This window comes from Hyaloscypha bicolor (genome assembly GCF_002865645.1).
Source record: "Hyaloscypha bicolor E unplaced genomic scaffold K444scaffold_175, whole genome shotgun sequence".
Lineage (NCBI taxonomy): Eukaryota > Fungi > Ascomycota > Leotiomycetes > Helotiales > Hyaloscyphaceae > Hyaloscypha > Hyaloscypha bicolor.
In genome coordinates, this window is record NW_020194677.1 from 389,854 (window position 1) to 410,491 (window position 20,638).

The 20,638-nt window shown below is 47.3% G+C and overlaps 6 protein-coding genes across 6 annotated transcripts; 2 read left to right on the forward strand and 4 right to left on the reverse strand.

The window, feature by feature from the left end:
• Positions 1–296: 296 nt before the first annotated feature.
• K444DRAFT_706517 (uncharacterized protein) lies at positions 297–2,979 on the forward strand (the record flags this gene model as incomplete). The annotated part of the gene is made up of 6 exons (XM_024888135.1): positions 297–404; positions 458–483; positions 543–793; positions 863–1,116; positions 1,175–1,218; positions 1,270–2,979. The coding sequence occupies 6 exons, from the start codon at positions 297–299 to the stop codon at positions 2,789–2,791; spliced, it is 2,205 nt and encodes a 734-aa protein (XP_024729331.1). The 3' UTR covers positions 2,792–2,979.
• Positions 2,980–3,263: 284 nt separating this feature from the next.
• On the reverse strand, positions 3,264–3,458 carry K444DRAFT_543610 (uncharacterized protein; the record flags this gene model as incomplete). Its single annotated transcript, XM_024875977.1, has 1 exon — positions 3,264–3,458. A coding segment is annotated over one exon (195 nt), but the record flags the coding sequence as incomplete, so codon positions are not given.
• Positions 3,459–5,969: 2,511 nt separating this feature from the next.
• On the reverse strand, positions 5,970–7,205 carry K444DRAFT_647307 (glutathione transferase; the record flags this gene model as incomplete). Its single annotated transcript, XM_024885317.1, has 4 exons — positions 5,970–6,023; positions 6,109–6,947; positions 7,070–7,103; positions 7,182–7,205. The coding sequence occupies 4 exons, from the start codon at positions 7,203–7,205 to the stop codon at positions 5,970–5,972; spliced, it is 951 nt and encodes a 316-aa protein (XP_024729333.1).
• A 1,316-nt stretch (positions 7,206–8,521) lies between these two features.
• Positions 8,522–9,626, reverse strand: K444DRAFT_668889 (uncharacterized protein; the record flags this gene model as incomplete). The annotated part of the gene is made up of 3 exons (XM_024887466.1): positions 9,115–9,626; positions 8,923–9,009; positions 8,522–8,801 (listed from the first exon to the last, which is right to left on the reverse strand). The coding sequence occupies exons 1-3, from the start codon at positions 9,270–9,272 to the stop codon at positions 8,522–8,524; spliced, it is 525 nt and encodes a 174-aa protein (XP_024729334.1). The 5' UTR covers positions 9,273–9,626.
• A 2,183-nt stretch (positions 9,627–11,809) lies between these two features.
• Positions 11,810–14,461, forward strand: K444DRAFT_656481 (P-loop containing nucleoside triphosphate hydrolase protein). The gene is made up of 6 exons (XM_024886086.1): positions 11,810–11,939; positions 11,988–12,266; positions 12,317–12,464; positions 12,514–12,592; positions 12,647–12,779; positions 12,831–14,461. Exons 1-6 carry the CDS (start codon positions 11,880–11,882, stop codon positions 14,214–14,216), a joined length of 2,085 nt encoding a protein of 694 aa, XP_024729335.1. The 5' UTR covers positions 11,810–11,879; the 3' UTR covers positions 14,217–14,461.
• A 3,981-nt stretch (positions 14,462–18,442) lies between these two features.
• Positions 18,443–20,232, reverse strand: K444DRAFT_601018 (MFS general substrate transporter). Its single transcript, XM_024878649.1, has 4 exons — positions 19,332–20,232; positions 19,155–19,260; positions 18,808–19,083; positions 18,443–18,759 (listed from the first exon to the last, which is right to left on the reverse strand). Exons 1-4 carry the CDS (start codon positions 20,128–20,130, stop codon positions 18,597–18,599), a joined length of 1,344 nt encoding a protein of 447 aa, XP_024729336.1. The 5' UTR covers positions 20,131–20,232; the 3' UTR covers positions 18,443–18,596.
• Between the last annotated feature and the right edge of the window lie 406 nt (positions 20,233–20,638).

Genomic DNA, 20,638 nt, shown 5'->3' on the forward strand with positions numbered 1-20,638 from the left:
TCCATATTAGTGCGAGCATGGCCGCACGATTAACCCAGTTCATGAACTAGAAACCTCTAATATGCCTTCCCCGTATGTTTCGTCTAGCGAGAGGGAACCACAGTGTCTCATGCTCTCAAATCGCTCATTCCTCCGAAATCTGTAGGTCCTAGTTATAGAATCTGCGATAATAGGAACATAGCACAAAGACGTGTCCTGGCTTATTCTATAAAAGGAGACTGGGTGGCGGTTTATCGAGCCCAGTGCTCTATGATTTGACAAATGCTCCACCTCTCTCTCTAGGGACGAAGCTTGAAATGGACACCCTACCGACAGCGTATCAGCTGACCACCAGCGCAGCGGAATTGAATAAGATAGACAAACTCCGAGAATGTGGTGTTTCCCAATATATCGGGCTTCCACAAGTAAGTGGTAATAAAGCCATTATTGACGGCGGGCTGACTCATTTTGCCTATAGCTGGTTGTGGTCGGAGATCAATCTAGGTATACGGCCAAATGAATCAGATTAAAAGTATTGACAGGAGCACTATTAACATGCATAGTGGCAAGAGTTCAGTACTGGAGGCGCTTACGCAACTTCCATTCCCAAGGAATCCAAACCTTTGTACTACTTTCCCAACACAGATCACCTTCCGGAATGCATTGCAGGAGAAAACTGTTGTGACCATTATCCCATCACCATCGTCCGATCCCGAACGGATAGCAGAACTTCGAAAATACAGAAAGGAATATCTTCAGTCCGTCAGTGGCGATGAGTTTGCTGTGATCCTCAAAGATGTCAGTCAAGTTTATAGTCCACACAGAGCCTTGACCTTGTTAATAGAGTAATAGGTTCGAACTGTTATGGGCATTCGAAACCCAGAAGAAGCCCACAGAAATGATCTCTCGACTTTCAGAGAAGATATTTTGAAGGTTGAGCTAAGTGGTCCAAGAAGAGAGAATCTCAGTATCATTGATACCCCGGGAATCTTTCGTCGTGCAGTGGACGGCCGTACCACAGACAAAGACATGACACTTGTCAAGGCGATGGTAGAATCCTACATTAAGGATAAGCGAACTATCATACTTGCAGTACTGCCAGCAGGAGAGGACGAGGAGAATTGGGAAATACTCTCGGTATGCTGAACTGAATCGAAATGTTACAAGAGCTCTTGCTGATACGACTATCCTCAAGATGGCAGAAAAGGCAGACAGTAAAGGCATTAGAACTTTAGGAGTGTAAGCAAGCGTTTGTTCTAAGTCTGTTTCTATAAGCTAATAGACAAGTAGTCTCACTAAGCCTGATTTGATTGACCCGGGCACAGAAGAAAGGGTGATGAGTTTCGTTCAAGGCGAGAAGAATCCTTTGAAGCTTGGATACTATGTACTCCGGAACAGGGGCAAGCTTCAGGAATCAAGCTCTTCGGAGGAACGAGACAAGGCAGAAAATGAATTCTTTACCCAAGAACCATGGTCCTCACTAGATCGGGATCACGTCGGAGTTCATGCACTCAAGAAACGTCTCCAAGAGCTATTGGTCGACATCACCCGCCGTGAATTGCCAAATGTCAGGCACCAGATTAATGCTCGGCTCGATAATTGCAGGAAAGAACTCAAAGCAATGGGCGCAGATCGTAAATCGACGGTGCAACAACAGATTTACTTGCAAACCATGGCCACCAACTTCCAGAAGATCACCGATCATGCACTGGATGCCTATTATGCTCGCAATCCGATTTTTGCTGAGATACCAGCAAAGAGGCTGCCTACTTTAGTCGTTGATCGAAGTGATAAATTCGCCGCTGAGCTGGCAAAGAATGGTCACACCGTCGAATTTGATATCGATGATAATGAGAGTGGAGAGGATATTGGCACTACTGGCCGTGACGGAGAAAAGGACGAATCCATTCGTAATAGCAGCGACGATGAAGCTGACGTAGCTGCGACTCCGAGCACCGAGTCAAATGCAGGGCGACATAAGTACCCTGAACTGTCCAGTCTATTTCCGGATGAGGGGGATGCTCCAGAGCCACAGCATCGTCGCATTCTCGACTGGATCGAGCACGAGTACAGAAAGGCTAGAGGCAGCGGCCTGCAAGTCATCTCACCTTCAGTTTTGCCTACCCTATGGCAACAGCAGTCCAACAATTGGCGTACAATGACGAGGAAATACCTGGCAGATATCATTATATACGTCCATGATTTCATTTGCAAGCTGATGGAGCACGTCTGCCAGGAAGAGCGCACGCGTTCTGGGCTTATGGCCATCCTTCTCGAAAGATTTATCGACCAGTATAAAGTCGCCATAAAGCATGTCGAGTTTCTTCTCGAAGTGGAGCTTGATGGGACGCCTCTGACCAAGAACCCAAGCTTCCAGGAAAATTTGCATAAGTTTCGGCTGGAGAGGCTCGGCGCGGCCATGTCAAAATCCTCTATTGCTACAGACAATCTAAGAGATGCAAGCGGTCAAGAGATCAATGGCACTGTTGTCAGGCTCGAGGATGTCATGCTCTCAGGTCCCATGGGCGATACAGAACATGCGGTCAATGACATCTATTGCATACTCAAAGCGTATTACGAGATTGCACGTAGGCGTTATGTTGATGCAATCTGTACCCAAGGAACAGACTATCACCTGCTGAATGGGAAGAACAGCCCTCTACGGATATTCTCGTCATTATTCGTCGCCTCACTGACACCGGAACAACTCGAAGAAATTGCTGGGGAAGACGCATCGTCGAAGGAAAGACGTGAAAATCTGAAAAGGGAAATGGATTCACTGGAGGAAGGCAAGCGGCTTCTCAGTCACTAAAGAAGTGTTTATTTGCATGTTTATCTCTGAATGTTCATGTAAGATAATATCTGCGAAAGTATTGACTTGTATCATGCCACGGGAATTCAAGTACTGCAGACTATCATCGTGAAGACTTGATAAAATCCAAATGAGAAAAGGATAAGTCTAACCAGGGTGACGGGCTGAGAGCAAAGAAATCAAAACGTGTATTATGAGAGCTAATGTATCTTGCTCAAGCTGCGCAGGGATAGTGCTTCTGACAGCTAGGCCAAGTCTACAGTCATTGCCAATTTGTCATCTGCTCTGCTGAGAATCGATAGACAACAGCGCCAAATACTGTTGTCGGGAACACTAGAAACACCAGAGTTTCCTTCTGTCCGCTATAAACAATTCCATGTTCGGCATTACCCGGAAAAAAGACCACACTCCCGTTCTCAATATGATGGCCTTTTCCTTAGGTGGTCGTAATTCCTTTCCCAGATATGATGTATTAGATCTCTGCTTGCTTGTGGCGGTGGGGACACAACCTCCCTGTCTGAGGCGGGTAGACAGCGATCGCAGCGCACATCGAATCCGTTACTGTAGTGGGTTGCGAAAACAAAGTCTGCCATGTGCATCCTCCTCGACTTGAGACGTCAAACGTTTCTCTTGATTTGGTTGACGCATAGTCAAATGGAAGAACCACAATTTGGATGGACGGTACTATGGTGGTTGTAAGGGGCTTGAAGGATTGATCCTAACTCGTAAATGATTGGTTTGATACTGCATACCTGTGTCCAAATATCAGTGTGTCTTGTGAGATAGATTGGAATGCTTTTATTTACGTGTTTGTCAAATCGCTCCAAAGTAGGTGTTGAAATGAAGCTTGATTGTTGTGTTTTTCTATGGAAGCTCAGCTTCCTTTAAACTCTGGAAATTACGACTCCACTTAAAAGTGGGCCACAGAGCGCACAGCCCCTGATTTTCAACAGTAGGCAACTCTATCCAGAAGAATAGTGGAATATTGCCGAAGCGTGCCAGCGTGCTAGTAAAATTACACACACACAGATCTCTTGCTCTGGTTTGCAAACCTATTAAAACACTCCTGGAATACTAAATTAGCATATCCGATCCATGACTAGTAGACACACTGATGTAATTGTCACATTGAATAGAGGGGTTTCCTGTCAGCCGACCGTCAAAATGGGGGCGGGGTTAAACTTCGGGAAAACCTGCGACTTCCTCGATACGCGATACTTTCACACGACGGAGGACGGTACCAAACCACAATATCTCAAGAATTCTCGAGATCAAAAGGATTCAAAATTGGATACTCGTCAACATCAATGCAAAATCTTGTCGAGCCATAAGACCATGCGACTCATGCCGCAAGCACAAAGCTTGCTGCGTCATGAACGCAACTGCCGCTGGTGGCGGGAGTTGTACCGTTTGCAAAACGCGGGGCGATATCTGTGCCTTTACAGAAGCGGTTCCAAAGAGACGTAACGTGCGCAGTCCAGGTCATCGAGTTCCAAATGAAGCTCTATCAAGCCCTAGGCTCGGGTGTTTCGGAGCTATCGCGCCCGAAAATTGCCCTAGGTTTGGAGATGATAAGACCGGTCAGTTAGACGGGTGGCGGAATAATCTGCCATCTTCTTTGCAGGTGGCTTACCAGGTTATCAGTTGGCTTTGTCCGAATGGTTGGTCCAATTCCCCGACCGAAGTCATAACGCGTGCTCACCAGTGGAAAGGCTACCTTCACCTTTCTTTCTTTACAGTCAAGATCACACTCTCGTATCGTCTGATCAGACCTACAGCTCTTGAACCGCTATGTTTAGGTGTTGGCATTCTAACCTATACCCGACAAATGGCTCATGAGACAGCTGAAGCAATAATCGCCTTCGTCTCTAGTCTTCGGCCAGATCACCTCGAAGCATTCTAGCACGTTAGTCAGCTTACTTTTCAGTCATTTATAGAAATTCTCTGACAATAACAGCTTCTCCATTCGGATTCTCCCTCATCGGATCACTAATCACTTTGCATCTCGTCACAATCGCGATCTGACTCAGAGCGGACATTATGAAGAGGAAATCTCAACCGATATCTGTGGACTCTACGTCTCATGAGCAAGGCTTGCGAGCCCATGATATATTCTGTCAACTGTCTCGAATTCGCCATCTTCAAGGGCATGGAACCGGCTCTCTCGGCGGATTTGGACGATATTTTCACGGTTGCTTCGAGCCACCTTGGCGGAACCTACTATGCGAGCATTTTCGACCCTTTCGAAGACTTAGCACGTCTGGACTTGGGAAACTTCGATTGGTTGAGTGCACAATCTTCAACATTGGAGTAGAACATATCACTTTGCTGCACGGGCGCAACATGTTGTTGTAGAAGATCCGACTGAGACTACAGAAAAGTTTATTTCATGATGTGCTATACAGGTTGATCAATACAGTAACAGTGCTCCGCTTATCTTGAAGTCCGAATACGTCACGGACGCATCCTCAACAAACACTCCAAGATCCCACATCTTTCTGTCGTTTTTCAGACTTTTCTTCGCCGCTGCAGCTGACCCGAGCAGTATATAACGAGGTTGCGGCCTCCGACAAAGACCCCCACTGTGTCCCCAAATCTCAGAATGGTCACTGGCTCATCCATCTTGATATTTTCATGCCTGACAATTTCCGGGCCGTCAACAACTCTGGGAAGGTACAAATGATATTGGTCTGACCAGAAATCGTTTAATGTTGCTGTTGCCAAAATATACAAGACTGTATATCTTCCCTCAACCCGTCAGTACAAAACGAAGATAGCAACCCTTTAGATCAACACCGACATCAAAGGTCAGACTAAATGATGCCGCTGAAGCTGACTGCATGTCGAAGCTTATCATGTAGGGTCGGTCGCACTTGACTTTTTCAAACAAAGTTGTGGCTGTACGACCAACACCTTCGAGGTCTATCTTGGGGCGATTGAAGGTTGGCAAGGCTGAGAACACATCTTCAATCTCATATTTCACAGGTCTGATAATCAGTCTTCTGTCTCCTCCAGCTGCCACCTACCGAGTCAAAGCCATGTCACTACCCCAGCACCATCTATCATCTTCTCCTCGTAAGGTCCTCAAATTCTCTCACCAAAGAATCACTCACAAAGAGGAGCACAGAACCAGAACCTCCGCTCCGGATCGTACAGCTCCTTCAACTCCTTTCTAATCTCAAGGCAGGAGAATATTGTGAAGTGGGCCAGCTGGAATGATGGCATTCGGCGCCTTGGTCGCTGACACGTAGCCTTTTTTTATCTGTGCAAAAGTCAACCTCGAATCCGTCGAGTCGTAGTCAAATGAACAAACTCACACAATCGAAATGCGTAGTCTTCTTGAAAGCACCACAATTCGACTCCTCTCCCTCATCCCAATACACTCTCCGCAACCAATCATGCAATCTCGGATACTCATATCGAATCATCTTCAAATTACATTTGAAGATCGTAACATAAGCAGCATCAAATCTGATCATCGTAGTGAAAAGCCTGATATCCGCCTCCGTAATATGCTCACCGAACAGAAACGGCGAATGTCCTGGCTGCTCCAGATGCTTCTCCAACCGATCTAAAGAAGCAAACAGGACATGGAGGTGTTCGTCGTATGCCTCTTGTGTCGTCGCGAAACCGGTTTTATAAACCCCATTATTCACAGTGTTATACACCCACTCATTCATCTCTTCAATCTCCTTCTGCAGGTGCTTCGGGAGCAATGGCTTGACACTCTCTCTCCTGTCTTCTGGGACGAAGGCATCAAATTCTGAGTACAGCATCCGAAGGATCTCAGAACTTTCATTGCTGATAATGGTTTCATTCTTCTTGTCCCAGAGACAAGGTACCGTGTAACGGCCAGTGTACTCGAGATCCGCTTTTAAGTAAAGATCTCGAAGGTATTTGAAGCCGTACAATGGATCGGCTGTGGCGCTGTAGTCGTCGCCGGTGAAGGACCATCCGTTTGGAACGAGCTGGCAGTCGACGATGATTATTGGGATCACGGAGGTCAGGCCTTTGAGGTGCAGCAGGATATTGACTCGGTGCGCCCATGGACATCCGAGGTTTATGTAGACGACATAGCGGTCTTTTTCGGCTGGGAAGGGGGAGCTTGGATCTGAGGAGATGAAGTTCCGGAATTGAGAGACTTTGCGGCGGAATTCTAGGCAACGAGGGAACCAGCGATTACTCGATTAAGGTTATTCCGGGAGAACTGGGACATCGTCTCGGGAGAAAATCTCGAGACAGTCAAAAATAAGAAAAGGGTTCTCCCCCAGCACCTACGGCCATCTTGGTCGGCTAGTTTGAGGATATCCGTCTTTTCATATTTGAGTTAGCTTCATGTTTAAACTTGAACTGTCTTGGGGGGGGGGGGGGGGGGGGGTGGGGTTGGTACCTTCTCAAATTCTGCGGTAGCCATCTTGGTGGAGACTTGGACGATTTGGATTTGGATTGATTGTATGAAAAGGTGTTGACATATTGGTGAAGCTTCGGATCGACTTTATATTCGTTTATATCAAAGTAGGGTGGTAGACTGATAGAGTATGTCGTGATTATCGAGCCAACTTCTGAGCATTGCTAAGCCGGAGCGGAACTTGACAAATTGTGGCAATTGTGGCATTGGTGGCTGGCTGGCTATCTGCGGATTTGCTGAGTATGACTTCGATTCAAAAGATGAAGCCTCCCAGCGGACAAAATAGGCAGTCTAACCGCAATAGGAGATATGTGTCATGGAGTTCCCATACGTCTGGGAAAGCAAATTTAAAGTAAGCAAGAGAGGAAAGGTCAGATTATATCACGTGAGGGCTCCACGTGATCAAGATATTCAATCCACATGAACTTGGGCCGAAAGTGAGCCGCAGTCGTACTAACAAAGTTCCCAGTACATAACAAATTGACTTTATGTTCGCTAACTTTAGTAAAGTAAAACAGATGCCGAAACTGAAGATGTAAGAGATAGAAAAGATAGATCTGGGAGAATTAAGAAGGCTGGCTAGCGCCTTTTTAAGCGAGGTCCCATAAATGGCATAACAACCTCGTCGCGTCCCTTGGACGAACCCTCCATCAACAACAAACTCGCAAAATCATCGATTCCATCAACCAACATCGAATTCGCCCAAACTCCCTCCAGTTCTCACACCCTTTTATCCAAACACATTAAGTAAACGCTCACCCGTCACCTCTCAACCAAATCTCCGCAATGGCTGTCAACGCTTCTGCAAAGGCCGCGATGGCGAAGGGACGCGTCGAGAAGGCGAAGAGCAAGAAGGCAAAGAAGGAGGCTGCCAGAGCCAGAGCTGCTGTTGCCCGTGAGGCGCGATTCGGAAAGAAGGGCGGCGCCGCGAAGGCTACTCCTAAGAAGTGAGGTGGTTGCGACGGACGCGCTGGGCCGGATGTTGGAGCGCAATGGTATTTCTCCCCTTGACTTGCACGATAAAGCTGTGCACATTGAATGTCACCTTTACATGTACCATTGCTAATGTACGTTCTCTCAGGTGAACTCGGGGATGGTTACGGACGCGTTTGCTGGCGGAAAGATACCTAGTTGCGTGACATGATCTGGCACGATTGCAGAGATGTTCTTCCTTGAGAATGCACGAATTTCACATGGGTGGATAGGATGGGTCATAATTCGCGCTTTTCGCTTTTTCTTTGAGGTCGGCTCTAGTCTGGTCTGGCTGGGCAGTCGAGTTGAACATGGAACTCATGGATGCTTGACAGTCGGAGAATGGAGTATCAGATTACGGCCTCGATAAATTTCTCCTCGTCTGGCAATCCCCTTGAGCATGGGTCTCGTGAGAATCGATGGCAATTAGTGGGATGCAGACACCCTTTCCCTCCAAGAAGTTCTGCACGCGACCACTTCACCCTTTCTCGAAGTCGCGAGTCGCAACTGGACCTGAGGTTCTTGATTCGAGAATCCCTGTCTCCATGTTCAAGTTCGGGTGTGTTCTCTTTGATGTGTTTCGAATTCCCTTTTGTGTACAGTGTGCCCCATGCGGTTGCGTCTTTTGACCTTCAGGAAGATTCAAAATCTAGGCAGAGATGCTTTTCCATAATTTATCCCATCGCCTCCCAAATATCCCAAGCAAACTCCCAACGCCATCCTTCATACCCTACACCACCACCGTACCTACTCTCCCTCATTCCTCAGTCTCCAGTCCCCGTCTCCCGTCTTTCTCATCGCCTCCCGCTCAGCACTCGTCTGGTTCCACGGCTTCCTCCTCTTGACATCATTCAATATCTCCGTTCGATCAAGGAATGTATCGCTTCAAGTTTGCTATTAGCCCACCACTTAGACCACTCCTTCATGATAAAAGAGAACTTACGATCTATCCTGTTCAACGTGGGTGTTGATTTGATCGAGCTGCGTTCTCATCGCGTTTGCAATTCCCGCTGTCTTGGAAGGCTTGAGGGCGTTTACGGCTGCTACAGCACCGACGGCCCCGAGGAGGACGAGGGCTGTATTTTTTGCTATGACGGACATCGTGATATGTATGTGTTGGGTGTTTTGACTGATTGGTTTTGGGTTTCGGATGAAGGTTTGGAGGACTTGTTTGGGCTTGTGTTCGATAGATGGCCACGATTTCAAGGGTTCTAGTTCTTGAAGACTGGTTCGAATGGGAATGTTCGAGCTTTTGTATTTTGAAAAAATTACAAGTCATGTGTTGTGATGTTCGCGGCTCCTGGCGATATGGTTCGACTGTGCAATTGTGTGGCGTGACTTTTCCCCCCGGAAGGCTCCTGAATCAGCCAACATCGTCGAGCATGATTCGATGGTCTTTATTTAGCCATTCTAGACACCAGAGAATCTTCTCAGATCGCAATCCTCCGGGAGAATGGTACGTCATAATAAGTCGTGTTGATAATTGAAATCTGGGGGGGGGGGTTGAGGGAGGCTCGTCCACGTGACCCATCATACAAAGATTTGATTTGAGCTGATAGCTTTGGAGTACTCGACAACAGCATACTTACTAATCTTTAGAAGGTTGGAGCAGCCTTGAATCCAGTGATTTGTTATTTTCATCTCTCTTTCCCCCGATACGGCCATGTGAGCTGGATTGGGAATTGAAGCTTTTCGTCAGCTAAACCTCAACCTCATCACAACTTCATCCTTCCATCAACATAATGGCAGATGAGGGAGTCCTCACAGTACACGATATCAGTTCGCTCGTCTGTTATCGTGCATATTCTGATGGGAGGAGCCACGATTCACCCTGAGCGATAGGCGTCGACATGTAGCCCAGCCGTCGATTTTTCGGCAGTGCTGGAACCTTGCTGTGACAGCCATCTTCATCGTTGGGCAAGAGCCAAACCGGTCAGTCAACTCTTCATCTTCAATTCGTCCCAGATTCATTCACCATGAAGCGCCGCGAGGAAGGTTGGGGAAGTAGCAAGTGTGCCCAATGATTTGGGCTGTGAGTAATTGTCCTTCCCGGGTTTCCTGTGTGCCATAGTAATCAACATCTTGAACTTGGCCGGACAGTATTTTATAATCCGATACAGATCTCGCATACGTCGCAAGGCTGATTTCCTTTCCGCCAAACAAACTTCATTGGTTCTCGTATCTGCGATCTGCAACCCCCCTTCAATGCGAAAATTGCGGCCTGAAATGACGGGAATACAGGGCATTTGGGACAATTAATCCCCCACAGGGTACATATTGAATGATTCAGTCCGCTAACCGGCCCTATGATTAGCTATTATGCCTTAAATATGCTATAGAGGCGTTGTGAGACACTGCAAGACTATGGGAGATCTCCTAGGGCAATAGCGCTGCTAGCGGGGTAACCACAGCTCTCGGACGGTGTGTAGGGGCTTATGAGGGTTTCTTAGTAAAGTAGCCCCTATCTATTGGGCGCAAGCCCTGAAAAGCTACCCCTTGTCCCTAGCTTATAGCTTGCATTTATTGTAATAGTCTGCAATTACAGGCCTGTTGAGTGGTTGAGTGTGCTAGAAACAGACCCTAAAGAGCGTTGATGGCTCAAATGCTCTGTAATCCCGTCACGTTATGCCGTAAACTTTCCCCTGGAAATTTTCCACACCTCGATTGATCCGGCATGGATGGGGAAATCCTACATTCTGCTGCACATGTGAGGGAGATCCGGAGAGGCGTGGCCGGCGGGCAAGGCCCCAGGGGCACCGCGGGCCGCGTTACAAGATTCCCAGCGCTTGCATCACCGGCCGACTTCCGAATTCTCGCCGCGACAAATACTGGCTCCTTCCAACACCAACATTTCCAGCTTCTTACCAGTTTCAAAGCATACTTGGCACAATCATGTGAAAGCAGTGCGGACTTCTTGCCATAGGTTCCCCAGTTCCCGGCGCGCCCTCCAAGCGCTATCCGAGTGATCGGCACTGTCAGTTGTTTCAGCGAACCGCCTGGCCGATAATGTCACTCTGCGTGTGAGGTCGGGCTGCAGGAAATCAGCCCCATCAGTGCGCGTAGGAACCAGTAGGAGCATATCCACCGACGAAGCTTGTCTCAGATCTTGGCTCGGCTGTCTTCTTGGGGAAGGTCACACAAGAGTTTCCCCAATCTTTCGCTGGAAATCGTCCGAGGTGGGCTTCTTTTCAGGGGTGTTTTGGAACACCTGAACTGTCTCTCCTTGCATTCAATTCTGTTAGAAACATGTCTGGAAATATGGTGTTGCAGATTTGGAACTCTTGGATTCCTGTGGAATGGGAGTATGGGAGCAGCTATCGTTGGCCGGCGGATATGAACTCCACGATTTCTCGTCCATGCCCAGCTTTCGACCATGACAGCTTCATTGAAGTATAAATGACGAGCCACCCTTTCCCTCATTATTTGCAGAACAGTTCGTTCCTAATCCTTCAAGTCAAAACACTATAGGCTTCTCTTTACAAACCCACTAACGAGTCATCTTTCAAGAAGTCATTTCGGCAAGGACATCTCTACAAAAATATTTTCACTTCACTAGTGCAAAAACACAACATGGGATCCATCCAAGTGTCTCCAGATACCTCCTTTGGATCTAATGAATTCTCTCCAAACACCTCGTTTGGGTCCATCGAAGTGTCTCCAGGTAACCCACTTGGATATGACTTTGAGGACAGCCAGACTCGAGCACAAATGGAGCTCATCGATGATCTCCAGAAACTTGGGGTGTCGAATCACATTGGCCTCCCACAAGTAAATTATTCGATGATTTTTGCCACACGCGATACTGACAATATATAGCTAGTAGTTGTCGGTGACCAGAGCACCGGGAAAAGCTCCGTTCTCCAGGCTGTGACTGAAATACCATTTACTATTGACGATAAAATGTGCACCAAATTTGCAACAGAAATAGTTCTTCAGAGAACTTCACCAAACAAAGGCACCACTGTGAAATTCGAAATTATTCCCGCCGATAATGAATCTCCTGATCGACAGCGAGCTCTGTCCGCCTGGAGCCCAGCAGGATTCGATGGCAATGCTGAACTTAACAAGTCAACTATGGAGTCCGTCTTTATGCAGGTGCGAAACAGCATATTCTCTATCAAAACCGCTAATGACGTGGTGCTTAGGCAGAAACCATGATATTTAGCGATACGTTCAGAAAGAGCCCACGCAAACAAAGCACGAGCCGTCTGAGTAGTTCTACATTGCGCATTACAAGGACTGGGCCAAATGAAACCAATTTTGCCATTGTTGATATTCCTGGTCTCATCCGTGGTAAGTTCACCTCTACCCTTCGTTGGAGCTGCTCTCTTACATTCCGTAGGGGATGACTCTCACGTGGAATACCGAACCGCAAAACAACTTGTTCAGAAATATCTAGACAACCCACGGAGTATCATTGTGTATGTTTGACCTCAACACTCTTAACTCTGCGTGCCGTATACTAACGGTCGTAGGCTTGTGATTGACGTCATAGACACCGAGAGGCAGGAGATCTTCCAATTGCTGAAGACCTTACCGGATCAAGAGACTCGGGTCATCGGAGTCATCAACAAATGCGACACAAAACAGAAAAAGTCTCACGACTGGGTATGTCCATCCTCCGTCTTCGCTTGACCTACTTGGTCTTATATTTCGCAGGTCTTTGATCTTATCCGCAATGACCCCCTGCAATCCAAGCATTACCTCAAGGAGGGCTGGTTCGGTCTACGAAATCGTCGAGCCTCTGAGTTGGATGTCAGCAATGACGAGCGGGACAAGCTTGAGAAGAGCTTCTTTTCCGGACACGACTGGAAGTCTCTTGACGCAAACAAACTCGGAAGACATCACCTGAAGCAGGCTCTCCTTCAAATGCGTAATCGGCATTTGAAACAGAGCATCCCAGCAATGCTATGTGATATTCAAGACAAATTGGACGAATGTATTCAGGAGATCGACAGGCTTGGGGAGCCACGCACTGACAATCAAGCTCAATTTACGCTTGTAAACAAGATTGCAGCGCGATACTCTGCTATGGCCGAAGGGGCGTTGAATGGACACTACGAAGTCCTTTCGGATGAGAAATTGTTTGCGAGAAAGCTCATCCGAGACGATCTTGAATCATTCCAAGAGTCGATGGCGGTTGGGGGCCTCAATGTGCCATTCGGCACTGGCAATTTGGATGCAGAAATTTTCGTACGCCATCAACCGTCTGAATGGACCCAAGCGATCAGGGCATCGCCTACTTACGCATGGATAAGTTCGGCAATTAAGAATTACCGTGCTAAAGAGGATATTGGCGAAGTCAACCCCGAAGTCAAAGATCAACTGTGGAGGCAGCAAACCAGCAACTGGGAACAAATCGCCTCTCAAGCATTTAACAAGGTGGAAGCAACAATAGAGGAGATAAACATGGCATTTTTCCAAGAAGCTTGCCCAGATGAGCTCCTCCGCTCCAGGTTGTTGATCTGGCTGCAAGACGAGTTCAGAAGAGCTTCAGCCGATGCGAGGAGTGAAATGGATCGCCTCCTTGAAAATGAACATCAGGGTCACCTCTTTACCCTTCAACCCGCCAAGAGGCAAAAGCAACAACTCCTCCATGACCAACGAATTCAGGCTTGCGCCAAAGCATTCATTGCGAACAATCAGAAAAATGCTGGACCACTTGGTGCGAAGGAATTGACAAATGTCAACCCTCTTAACACGGACGAAGTTATCAATTCCTACATCTACAAGCACGCCGAACTCGTTGGTATTCTCAATACTCACGACAGCTTGGCGGCTTACTACGATGTTGCTTTGTACCGTTTCATCGACAACTTTGCCCTCCAAGTCGTTGAGCGACATCTGTTGGGCCCACGTGGACCTCTGAGGCTCTTCAACCCCCAATATGTCACTGAGAAGCTGTATGGAGACAAGAACGCAGAAAAACTCAGCAAGTTGGCTAATGAAGATCCGGCGACGGCTCAAGCACGAGCGAAGTTTGAAGCGCAGAGAACGAGTCTGGAAGAGGGCAAAATAAGAGTTCAGAACTTCAAGGTTCTTTGAGCTAAAGCGAGATGCAGGTCTCCGTCACAGCGTACAGTATTTGTCGTTCAACGAGTTTTCAATTTGTTCTGATCATCTATGGTTGCTGCACGTTTTCTTACCTGTAGCTCTAAGTCTACACGTTCCAGTTGAAATGCTCTATAGTGAGGAGTCACAGCCCCTTTCCAACAGGTCACGTACCAGCTCCTAGCGACAGATAATTTACTCGAAGTATTTAAGCGGTCTCATTTATACCAACAACTTATGCCCATTGTGCTCTTGTTTCTTTCGAGCCTCGCTCTCGTGTTCTAGCTATCGGACTTCCTCCGCTATCCCGTGTTCGCACATCTAACCATGCCTACTCATTGTATTCTGACCATGTCCATACTCTCTCTATTTCTATGCCATAATATCCCCGGGCCTGTTGTTAGTCACGTTTTCCATTCTTATCAGACTGACATTGTTGCGAGAGTGTCCCGGAAGAATAGTTAGTTCCCACTGCCAAGTCCCTCATTATCGGCGCCCCTTCGCCGCCTGTGGAAAAGATTAATTAGGCGGGCTCGCTTGCTGCATTCCTAGTATTAAGATATATTGATCCCGAACTAATGTTAGACGAGTGGGAAGTTTTCTATCCTCGCAGCCCTGAAAGATATTTATCCAATCCGGGTTGATGCAGTATACTCGTCGATGTACGTTTGTACCGCCGGATATATCTAACCTATGCTCTTGGCAGCGCGTGTCTTTGGTTGTGTAACATGTGCGTGCACTTTAACACGAATATATTTATGCAGCCAAGGCGGTTTTGCTCCTGTCGAGTTTGCACCAGAGCTTTCTTGGGTTCCTGTGGTCTAGGTGAGAATGCTATTTTTTGAATCTCTCTTGGAGCTCCGAAGCCTTTGACAGGGTTTTGTCTATTGTTATATATTAATTGCACAACTTTTGCAAGCTCCTCAAATTTAGAATGGAGGTGGAAGTTCCTCAAAACAGCCAGTGATGACTTGAGTGAGGCGTTTGCTTGAGCAGCGTAGGTAGGCACTAAGGTATCCTTGCCATTTCTCAACCCCATTATGACATATTAACTTGGGTGGCACGATACTGAATATTTGTCGTGAATATGGTTTGCTTCACGCTGATCCCGATATCTCTTTAGGGTGCTCAGCTGTTCTCGAAATAGAGCGCGCCATGCTATATGGATTTGACTCTGTTCGCTTCACGAACCACAAGTCCATGGGTTACGACTTACGAGTAATAGATGACGAAAACAGTTCAGCCTCTCATTACTAGATCGTTATACGATACCCCTGCTTATCATAACATAAGCCAGGTTCTCGCTCGGATCCGGAAAGACACACACATCTTTATACTGTTTAACTTGGCTAATTAACAGCGAGGCAAGGGAACCACGTGCGGAACTGATGACTTATTCAATGTCTCGTACATTTACTCCTTTCCTGCATTATTTGATGTCTTATATTTCTGAACAAAAGCATCTGTGAACGAATCCAAGTCAAATAGGCCACTATGTTCCATTCCAATTCTGCCATTATAGTTCCGCTCGTCCTCTTGAGCGTTGCATTCCCGGTGAGTACAATTGTTAACATCCTTCCACTGGAGTAGATAAAATACTAACAACCTGCGTAGCAAGTCACTGTTACTGTCACCAACGTAAGTTTTCAATATTAAAACACGGCATCCTTATGTCTCATTGCTCCATGGTTCGAGTTGCTTTCCCACCTGCCTTATCTCGCCCAGCAGGATATGCGAGACTAACCAGATATCTTAACCAACAGGCTATCACACTCATTACCGTAACAGCCCTCCCTAAGGTATGCCATTACCAAATCCCTTGATCTTACTAATTCTGATCACCAATGGAATATAGATGACTTCAGCTTCAACTGTTTTTAGAGGTTTTAGTTGTTCCCTACTATCGCTTAAGCTATCCCCTCTATCAAACTCTGCATATGCTCGTTTATTTAGCTGATCCCTACTATCGCTTAAGCTATTGCTCGATATATCCTCGCTTATTTAAGCTGTCCCTACTATAGTTTGGCACATGCTCTCCTTATGCCCTGCATATGCACGGGCTAGGAAGGTTCGGATTAGTCCCGAGCTTGCGAGGGGGCTTAGGGTCAGGGCTTAGGGTTCGGGTTAGTCCCGGGGGGGTTGGGGGGCGGTGAGAGCCCCCGCATAGTAATATATTAGAGTATAAAGGCCCTATGGGTTAGGGTTAACAAGCATATGCTAGGAGTATGCCTGGCGGGCCGTTCGTAGGAGGCCGGGGTTGGAGGAGGGTAAAAGAAGAGAGGGATAGTGTTCCTTTAGTAAAATAAGTATCTCTTATATCTTAAGGTCGAGCATATGCAAGAAGCTAAACCCTACTATGGAAAATACAAGGGTATCTGCGCTAATTAATAGTAGGGGACAGCTTAAGCGATAGTAGGGCTCAGCTACTGGCTCCTGTTTTTATGGCCGTTGACGAAGATCCTCCAACAGGCACAAAGTAAGCCACCAGCAACACAGCGCAAATCCATTGAATCTAACACGTTGGCGACAGGAGCACAACCACCAAGACGATTACCGTAACTGCGACCACCGCGGCTGCTACATCTTCATGCCCGGTCCCAGAATTGGGGCAGTGTGGTGGGAACGGTTTCCAAGCGAGTTGCGGAGCAAGTTCTAGTGCTGGCTCGGTCTGTCAATACCAGAATGGTACGCCCTTATCTAATACCGGTGAGCTAGCTCTTGCTGATTTTCTGTGCAGACTGGTATTCTTATTGCAGCGCAACGCAAAAAGTCGTTGTGGCTACTTCTACATACTGGAGAGGGCGGCGTGGTCCCATGGATGGAGGACGGTCGCTGAGTGGTAGTTCAAGTAGAAATTGTATGCACAGGTACTTGAAAGGGTCAGTTTTCAAGGTCGCCACTAGGGAATTTGTGCTTCTTAGATCCTGGTGGGGAAGATATGATGGAATGGACTTCGAAGAGGAAGTCCTCAAAGGTCGCTTTAGTGGTGTGATGTTAATATCTGCAAATACTGGACTCCTAGTGACAAAGTTTACACAATGAAGAACGTTCTGTAAGGTAGTCCTCGGAGCAAAGATTTCCCTGCTGCATCATAATCAGTCAAGAAGCACAGAGATCTCGCACCAAAATCACCTATACCATCACCATAGCTGGAAGAGGGTGGCTAGCTGACACCTAACACCAAGCAAGCATGTCATCGGACACCAATCTCCGAATTATCATCCTTTGGATTTCGATTCGGCTCTTGGCTGCTAAGTTAAAACGCTGTAGCCCCCTTGGCACGGTAAGCGATCCTGTCAATTAGCTGTATTCGTTGGCTACACGGATATTGGTATTACCCCGGAATCCCGGATGTGAAAACCCTATTAGCCTCCTCGTATTTATTTTTATCGTCGAAATTGATCAGGCGCTGCGACTGCAAGTTTTCGGATCGGGTCATCAAAAACATCCAACTGAAGAGAAGGCAAATTGTTTATATATAGAGAGTGAGTTTTGGGGCCGCAATTTGGGTTGTATCATTAACCCATACCACTTTTGACTTTTGCCGAAGCATCGACGTCTCATACAACACCCAAATGCATTTCACCGGAATATTTCTGGCTGCTCTCTCGTTTCTCTCCGACACACTAGCTCACCCTTCTGGCAAGTCTTACCTCTATGTTCTTGGTCCCTTCTAAGCCAATTCGCCTTCCAGATTCCCTGGACCAGCGTGCACTTTGCAAAAAGCCACACTGCACATCCTACTGCGCGGACGGAACGTAAGTCACTGAATCCTGTCTTCTCCCTGTCTCTTCGATTAATAACCCACTGCTAACCATAACCATGGCCCAATAGTCCGTTCGATTGTTGCGTCGTCTACGTCCGGGACCCATGCTCCGATCACCAGCTTCCGGAACCTACATACACAGCTCCTCCACTACCGAAGTGCACTTCTAAAACAGATTACAATTGTTTGTGCCAATGTACTGATTATCCGTAAGTTTTGCAGTGCTGTGTTTTCAAATTGTGTCTATATCAAAGGGAGCAACCCTGACCAACTTCACTTTGTAGGACTATTACCTATCTGTGCAACGTTGAATACTTCCGCGATCCCTGTGCCCCGCTACCAGGGTCTTCGGCATAAATCCTAGGTCAACGGGAGAGTCTACTTTCAGGACGGAGGATTGATCTCAGGTGGAGTTTCTTTGCTCGTGTGGATCTTAAGACAGAAACAACAGATTGGGTTACTCAAAAGTCTTCTGAAATTAAAACGTCAATCTACTACTCTTCTTCAAATGATACTAACACATTGCTCATTTGATCATAAGCCTTTCTTAAGAATGATGCCCCGACTTCTGAGTTATTATTCAATCGAATCGCACCATCTTGAACCCTCTAAATTTTCACATTCCATTTCCAACGATACTCCAGGCACGCCCATCTAGCCATAAGAAAGCTGGCCAACGACAACACGAGAATTCCTCCAAATATTGTGACGAATCCCACGCTTCCAATCGTAGGCAAGAGTTCTCCTCCTACAGGGATACAGATCAGAGTTCTGTCACCTGTTAGCAAGCATCGTACTTCACTTCAAAACGGCACTTACGCAAAGGCAACAATTGAGTAGCTCGTCCCGTAATATTGACCATATTGATCCGCTTTACACAGCTGGCCAATACAAACGGGAGCCATACTAATTATGCTGCCACTTCCAAATCCGAAAAGGGGAGCAAAGATATAGAAGAGAACTACGTGGTTGCCGACTGGGAGCCAGAGGGCGAATGTTACGATCAGTGACCACGTCAGCGTGATAATCATGGTATTGAATCGCCCGACTCTATCAGAGATGTATCCTGAAAATGAACGTCCAAACGCAGAACCGCTAACCAGCAAGATTAGCGAAGGAAGGAAGGGTGGGGAGGGGGCAGTCCGCAACAGAAAGGGCCGACTTACGCATTCAAGATCGCGATGATATTGAAGCTCGTCTGACTACTAAAACCTTGCTGAAGTCCGTAAGTTGGCAGTAGCCCAAGAGCTCCGAACAACACGAATTCAAACACTGACTTCTATCAGCAGACATTCACGTGACAACTCGTACTTTCGAGGAAGCTGTCAAACGAGAACACTTACAAGCAACTCCAATAGTAGCCCAAGAGAACCTAGGATCTTGAAAGCACTTCAAATCAACAGCTCCCCCATTCCTTCTTGGCGGCAGTCGTCCGCGAATGCACAAGTTCCCGACAACCATCAACACAAGCACAATGAGAGCGACCACTCGAATCGCCCAAGCCCAATTTAGATTCTCCAGAGCTGATTTCAACACCAGAGGAAAGCCAATCCCTCCAACGCTAGACCCCACAAACGCAATCCCACTTGCCATCCCCCTCTTGGCCTCAAACCAGTGTGCCACCACAGCAAGTGCAGTAGTGGTCAAAAACGCACTACTCGTCCCACCGAGAACCCCATAAACAAGCATGAAGTGCCAGTACTTGACACACTGCGCCAGAAGCACCAGGCCAACGACATAAATCACGCTCCCTGCCAGGACCAACCATCTTGGTCCGTACCTATCGAACAATGGTCCGATCTGGACTCCGAGGAAGAGGTTGAGGAAGACGTTGACGGCGGAGATCCAGCCGATGTCTCGCGTGGTGTAGGAGGAGAGTTGGTGGACTTGCCAGTAGGCTTGGAAAAGCCCGACTGAGGAGATGAGGCCGAATGTTCCGCAGATTATGGAGAAGGAGCCAAGGATTACAAGCCAGGCTCTTGCGCCGCCTTCTGGGAAGGTGTAGTCGTTTCTTGAGCGGGAGGTTATGCTTGGTTCATGATCTTGGAGGAGATTGTGTGGTGGGGGAGCTGGATGTGTGGAAGTGGGGTGAGGTACGGTGAGCTCGTGGGAGGTGGACTGTTCTGTTGCATCTCGAGCCATGGTGTTGCTATCTTCCTTAGATAATCTCAATCAAGGAAACAAGAATCGGATCGACTACATTCTGATTCCCAGACCTAAAAAGAAGAACATGGGGAAATTTTGTGTCACTCACTGTGAAGTGCGAAGGGCGTACTAGTCACTACGGCAGCTAAAACTTATAGTGGAGTTACGGCGTCACTTGCCCGTGGCCAAGCTGCATGAGGCCTAGGCCACTGCATTAAAGGTTATAGTCCCAGCGCTATTTACGTTATGAGAGCATGGCCAGGAAAACATTACCTCTTTCGTCGGTCGACGGCCTTCGAAATCAAGAACTAGAAATCCCTTGTGGCGTATTGCTAAAGCTCCAGCAAATGATTAACCGACAATTACCTTCAGCAAAGCCCGACACTATCTACATGCGGCCTCTTCGTCGCCACAGTTGCCTCTCAAACAGTGAGGCAATGCACGCATTTCTCATGCTCTGGCTTGCATATAGCTCCTCCGCATCGCTGAACTAGATCTCCGCTGT